Source organism: Orycteropus afer, unplaced genomic scaffold, assembly GCF_000298275.1.
Source record: "Orycteropus afer afer isolate SDZICR_OR568_19922 unplaced genomic scaffold, OryAfe1.0 scaffold00701, whole genome shotgun sequence".
In the NCBI taxonomy this organism is placed as follows: domain Eukaryota; kingdom Metazoa; phylum Chordata; class Mammalia; order Tubulidentata; family Orycteropodidae; genus Orycteropus; species Orycteropus afer.
The window spans coordinates 737972-744990 of record NW_006922288.1 but is presented as its reverse complement, the minus strand read 5'-3'; the positions used below and the strand labels follow the sequence as shown (position 1 = coordinate 744990).

Below are 7019 nucleotides of genomic sequence, written 5' to 3'. Positions count from 1 at the left end.
CTTAATCCCTCATTTCTGAATTATTCTCAAATGTCACCTTCTTGAAAAAGCATTCGTTGACCCAACCATACAAAAGAGTGTCAACCTGTTTCTTCCTTACCTTTGTGACATTTATCACCTTCTGACATAAATATGCATTTACTTATTCATCATCATAAAATCCATCCTCTCAAGAAGAACTTGATATCCATATTAAGTCCTCATGGAATACCTCACAGATTTTTCTTTATTATCATATTCTCTGTCATATTCTGAAACATTTTTGGCTCAAAGAATATTTTGAAAGAAGGAATTAAGAAATAACCAACTTAATAGTAATTGGATACAGATAAGTGAACAATCTAATTACCAATGGTACAAGTTCTAAAAGGAAGAGAAAATTCAAGAAAAATATTTATCATAGATGAGGAAATGAGTCTCATAAATATCACATGCCATTTTCATTTGTTCGAGCGTTCCCACCAGCCATCTTTAGGCAAACAAATCCTTACCAAAGATTTTCCTCAGAGACAACATCACTTCTTTATTCCTCAGTGTATATATCAGTGGATTCAGCACTGGGGTGACAGTGGTGTGTATGACAGCCACAAACCGTTCCTGTATGACAGAGGTGTTGGAGGTAGGGCGAATGTAGATGAGGCCCGCAGTTCCAAAAAAGAGAGATACCACCATGAAATGGGACACACAAGTGGACAGAGCCTTGTGAAGTGCACTGCAGGACCGGTGCTTGAACAGAAGGAAGCCAATAATGTAAAAGTAGGAGAGAAGGGTCAGGAAGCAAGTTGCTATCACTAGGCTGCAAGTGACAATGCGAATGAGCCACTGATTGAGCCGTATGTCATCGCAAGCCAAGTTCAAGAGTGGCTTGACATCACAGAAGAAGTAGTTGAGTTTCTGAGAGTGACAAAAGTTCAGGCGTGCAGTCATGACTGAATGCATCAGAGCATGGAAGAAGCTGGCGAGCCAGGCCCCACCTGCCAGCAGAACGCACATCTGTGGGTTCATGATGATTGTGTAGCGGAGTGGATAGCAGATAGCCACAAATCGGTCAAAGCCCATTATGGTTAGCAGCATGGACTCGGTGCTGCCCAGGAAGTGGAAGAAATGTAGCTGGCTAATGCAGCCTAGGAAGGAGATGGCCTTGCGAGTGGAAAGGAGGTTCCACATGAGCGTGGGCAGTGTCATCGAGGAATAGCAGATACCAAGAAAAGGCAGATTCCCCAGGAAAAAATACATCGGGGAGTGGAGTCTTGGCTCTAAGATGACGATCATTAGTATGCCCCCATTTCCAAACAGATTTATCATATATAGAATGAGGAATATCATGATGATTACTGGCTTCAGCTCCTGAATGCAGGGCAGTCCCAGCAAAATAAACTCGTTCACTCTAGTGATATTCTCCATTGATTTAGGAAGGAAATATAACAATGACAATTAGCAAAATGTTTCAGTCTAGTGTATAGGGTTAAGTAAAGCAAGTTTATCATCTGGAAGTATGTAAGAAAGAAGTATGGTGAGCAGAATAATTAATTGGGAGTGCTGGAGTTGTATTCATTTGCAACATAAATAAAGAAAACAGGTACATGATAAATTCTGAGTCTGTGTGATACAAGTGATACATAGAAACAAGAAGGAGCCTCAGAATGCTTAGTTAACCTAGAAAGCAGGTCATGAACAATAAAGTCAGATTTTCAGAGAAGACATGTCAAAAAGTTAGAAAGGTAGGACTCCACAGTAGCCTTATCTATGGCATTACAATTAATATAGCTAATTAAAATCTGTCAAAGATACACTTGTAAAATATGAAAGCTTTTTTTAAAAATAGAGGTAATAGAAACAATCATTATTTCTGGGTACTGGTAGGACCATGGCAGTAGCCTAGACCCAAATCTCCCCCAACTGACCTAAAAACAAACAAACAAATAAACAAAAGAACAAGGAGAATAAACTTCCTTACAACCCAAGCCTTCATTGAAAGTAGAAGGCTGTTTTTACAAAATAAAACTCACAAACTTCAAATAATGTCTAGGTAAAATAAAAACCAAACTTAGCAGAATTGGAGTCACCGTAGTGCCTCAGAACAGGGAGGCTGTACATGCAGGAGAAACCCAATCTCCTGCAAAGTATTGACAGCAGGATGATTTAGAATCACCAGAAAACAACCCATCTTGGAAAGAGTGTTCCCTCCACAGAGTGTGATTTGTATGGCAATATCAGAAAAGACAAAGGCAAAGTACACGCTCTGAAGAATTGGCAAGAAAAGCTTGTTGACTGCAGAAAGGGTAAAGATGTGGCAATGAAGAGGGGGCCCTAAGCCAAAAAGCTGGCAAAACTACCCTATGTTCTCTGCTCATAGGAATCTCTTGCTAATAACTTGCCTCCAAAAATATAACTTACTCAAATATGAACAATTTGTAGGAAAAATTCTGCATCCACATGGAGATACAATAAAGAAAAATAGATTATCATAGTTTATCAATAGACAAAATCTCACCTGGAAAGTGTTGGACTGAAGCACGAGAAAACTACAGCAACATGTTCCAAATTACAACCATAACAGAATTTTTTAATGGGTGGAGAATATATAAATATGAAAAATAGAAATTAAAATTAAAGTCCAATGAAATGACATTTTCATAAACACCAAAATGCCTGTGATGATACTATATTTTCTTGAGGGGGATAGTATATACCCATGGGGAAATTCAAATGATTCAACCTCTGAAGGCTAAGTTGCATAACTCTCAAAGAGGAAAATGCTCATATTTTGAACTAACAATACCACTTCCTAGAATTTGTTCTTCAGGCATAATTTCATGTATCAAAAATGATATATGTACCATTCATTTATCAATTAATTTAAGTACTGAAAGACAAAAGAAAATAAGATAGTACTATGTATACTGTTCTTAGCCACATGTGTTGTTGTTGTTTGCCGTCGAGTCGGCCCCGACTCATAGCGACCCCTCCTTGGGTTTCCGAGGCAGTATCACTACGGAAGTAGGATTGCCCAACCTTCCTTCCACATGTAGGTACCAAAAAAACACAAATACACACATATAAATGCACTTATGCATCTACACCTACTGTCAGTTATATCGCCTTTAAACAAAGAATGACAAAACAGATCAGAAAAAGCAGTTTTTCTAGATAATGACATGTGCCATAAGCATACTTGTTGTCCCTGTCACCCCCATAAATTTCCACAGCTGAGTTTCAAAGAGGCTTCATAGTTAAAGTCATTCACCTCTTCCATTCCTCTCTATCTGAAAAGTCTCACTCTAATATAACCTTTTTTTTTTTTTTTGTCTATACATCTTGGAATCAATTCACCATTTTTTGTTCCTGTCTACACATCTTGGAATCAATCTATCTTTTTGGTGCATAAGGAAATCTAGGATTCAGATGTATTGGTTGTCTCTTTGAATAAAAGTAACCAGGAGATTTTGGGCTCCTCAAAGCCTCATATGACAAACAGCTTACATCTAAATGAAAGAATAAATCTCAGAAGACTTTTCCTTCATTCTTCTTCTGACCAAAAAATAAACAGGCTGAGTCCCCTCTGAATATCCCCGTGGTGTCCCAGGCATAGATGTCTTGGGATTTCCTCTCAAACTCCTTATTCTCTTTATTTTTCTTTTCCCATACATATTAATTTGTCTCCATGTGTGTGTGTGTGTGTGTGTTCTTATGAGAATATTGAACAATATTTAACAAAGAAACTGGCCGTGAACACATGGAGTCATTTCACTTGGTCATGATGTATAATTCTTTTCATACATTGTTTAATTCAATTTGCAAATATTTTGTTGAGAATTTTTACATCTATGTTCAGGAGAGATTTTGATCTATGGGTGTCCTTTTTCGTAATGCCTTTATTTGGTCTTGAAAATAGGAAGGCCCCTTAGATAAGTTAGACGGTGTTCTGCTGCTTCTATTTTCTAGAACAAAATGCAAATAACTTTTCCTTATAAAAGTTCAGTAGAATTCACCAGTAAAAATACCCGGCCCTGGTACTCTATGTCTTGGAAGATTATTAAATACTATATATATATTTTTTTTTAACAGATGTAAACCATTCAAATAATAGTCTGTTTTTCCTTGTGTGAATTTTGAAAAATTTTGTCTTTTTAGAAATTGATATGTATTATCTTGATTATCAAATTTGTGGGCATAGCATTGTTCATAATATTCCTTTATTATCCTTTAATCTCCATGAGATCAGTACTGATGACCCTCTTCATTTCTGACATTAGCAATTTGTGTCTTCTCTCTTTGTTCTTGGTTAGCCTGGATAAGAGTTTAAAATACTTTTTTTTTTTTTTCAAAGAACCTGCTTTTGGTTTCATTTATTCCTTTTCATTGATTTTTGATTTAATTATCATCATTTCATTTTTTTCTGGTTACTTTAGATTTAGTCTTCTTTCTCTAATTTACTATGGTAGAAATTCAGTTTATTGGTTTCCACTGTTCTTTCCTAATGCATGCATTCAATGCTATAAATTTGTCTCTATGCACAGCTTTTGCTGCATCCCACAATTTTGATAAATTGTGTTTCATTTCCCTATAGTTCAAAATATTTTTAATTTCTCTTGAGATTTCTTCTATAACTCATTTGTTATTTATTAGTGGGTTGTTTGATCACCACATATTTTGAGATTCTCCAACTGTCTTCCTGCTTTTTATTTCAAATTACTGTGGTCTGAGAGCCTATTTTGCATGATTTCTATTCTTTTAAATTTGTTAGTGTGTATTTTATGCATTAAGCTGTGGTTGTCTTGGTAAATGTTCCATGTAAGCTTGAGAAGAATGTATATTCTGCTGTGGTTAAATGAAGTATTTTATAAATGTCAATTAGATCCAATTGATTACTTATGTTGTTAGCTCAAGTATGTCATTACTGGTTTTCTGCCTGCTGGACCTGTCAATTACTGGATCTGTCAATTACTGTTAGAAGGGTGTTGAGTCTTCAACTATAATAGTTTGTCTATTTCTCCTTGCAGTTCCATCAATTTTGCCTTTTGTATTTTGATGCTTTGTTGTTAGGTACATACACATTGTAATTATAGGGTGTGCTTGAGTCAATTTTCAACTCATAGTAACCCCGTGTGACAGAGCAGAACTGCCCCGTAGGGTTTTCTAGGTTGCCATCTTTACAGGAGCAGATCTCCTAGTCTTCCTCCCATGGAGTTGCTGATGAGTTTAAACTATTAACCATTCGATTAGGAGCCAAACTCTTAAATGTTGTGCTATGAGAGCTCCTTGAACTTAGGATTATTTATCTCTTTTTGAAGGATTGATCCATTTATCATTATGTAATGCTCCTCCTTATTCTTGATAATTTTCCTTCTTCTGTAGTTTGATTTCTCTGAAATTTATATAACCACCCTAGTTTTCTTTTGATGAGTATTATATGAGATGAGGATATTTATAAAATTAGACCCTGGGAAGTCTTCAAACTTGTAAATGTAGTTGTCTATAACAATAACAAAAAACAATAAGCAGAGGTATTAGTTATGTAGCTTTTACTATGTTCCAATAACTGCATTATAGGTTATTATATAGATAATTCCATTTAATTTTCACAATTGATCAGATTATTTTTCTATTGTATCCACATTATAGACAAAGGAACTGCCATTTATAGAGCTTAAATTATTTGCTTGTATTCATATAAACCCAAAGGAAACCCACTGCCATCAAGCCCATTTTGACTCATAGCAACCTTTCAAAAAAGCAGAGTAGAACTGCTTCGTAGGGTTTCCATGGCTATAAATCTTTATGGAAGCTGACTGCCTCATCTTTCTCCCACTTAGTGGCTAGTGGGATCACACACCAAACCTTTAAGATAACAGATGAATGTCTTAATCACTGCCTCACCAGAGCTCCTTATGTTAATATAAGGAAATGTACATTTATCACACTAGTTCAAATACGTACAAGTTTAGTAAACTTCCACAAAGTTTTGTAAATCACATTTTTATGAATATACAGTCTTCCATCAGTAACTAGCTAGAAATACACATATCTGGTTATTAAAAGAAATTGTTAAAACAGAACTTTAATAAAAATGAATACCGTGTTTAGGAGAGAGCAAGCAAGGGATTAAAAAAAAAAAGTGACAGAGAAACAGTTTAAAAGCAATATATAGAGACAAACAAGTTAAATTGAAAACAAGAACAACTCGAGATCCTAGATATACATGATGATCTAATATCTATGCCAATCAATAAATTTATTGGAAAAAAAGAAATAGTGAAACAGGTCATTTGATATTGTTTATATGGAACCATGAAGAGAGGCAACTCAGGCCCGCCCAGAGTAGCAGGCCAGAAGGGCAGGAGAAAGGGGATAAAAGCCAGGAACCCGGACAGAAGAGCAGTCAGCCCCAGGGTTACAGGTAAGGAGAGAAAACTCAGGGACGCCCAAAGTAGCAAGCCAGAAGAAAGGGGATTAAAAGCCAGGAAGCCAGAGAGAAGAGCAATCAGTTGAAGGGATTAGGTGAGGAGAGGCAACTGAGGCCCACCCAGAGTAGCAGGCCAGAAGAGCAGGAGAAAGAACATAAAAGCCAGGAACCCGGACAGAAGAGCAGTCAGCCCCAGGGTTACAGGTGAGGAGAGACAACTCAGGGATGCCCAAAGCAACAGGCCGGAAGAACAGGAGAAAGGGAATTAAAAGCCAGGAAGCCAGAGAGAAGAGCAATCAGCCAAAGGGATTAGGTGAGGAGAAGAAACTCAGGCCCACCCAAAGCAGCAGGACCGGAGAGTAGGAGAAAGGGGATAAAAGTCAGGAACCCAGACAGAGGAGCAGTCAGCCCCAGGGACCCAGTTGGGGGTGATACGAGAGGTCTCCAACAGCAAGACAAACTTGTCTGTCGATTTGTCCTACTGTGGTGACATGTATATGTGAGTTTTGAGGCTGAGCCTCTGGTGTTTAAAACCCAGTGAGATGCACCTGGTGCACAGGTAACAGCCCAGCTTATAGACTAGGGAGAAGGAAGAGGCCATCCACTTCTCAAA

The 7019-nt window shown here is 37.3% G+C and overlaps 1 protein-coding gene across 1 annotated transcript; it reads right to left on the bottom strand.

The window, feature by feature from the left end:
• Positions 1-471: 471 nt before the first annotated feature.
• On the bottom strand, positions 472-1404 carry LOC103211168 (olfactory receptor 12D3-like). The gene has a single exon (XM_007957083.1). It carries the CDS (start codon positions 1402-1404, stop codon positions 472-474), a length of 933 nt encoding a protein of 310 aa, XP_007955274.1.
• Positions 1405-7019: the final 5615 nt, after the last annotated feature.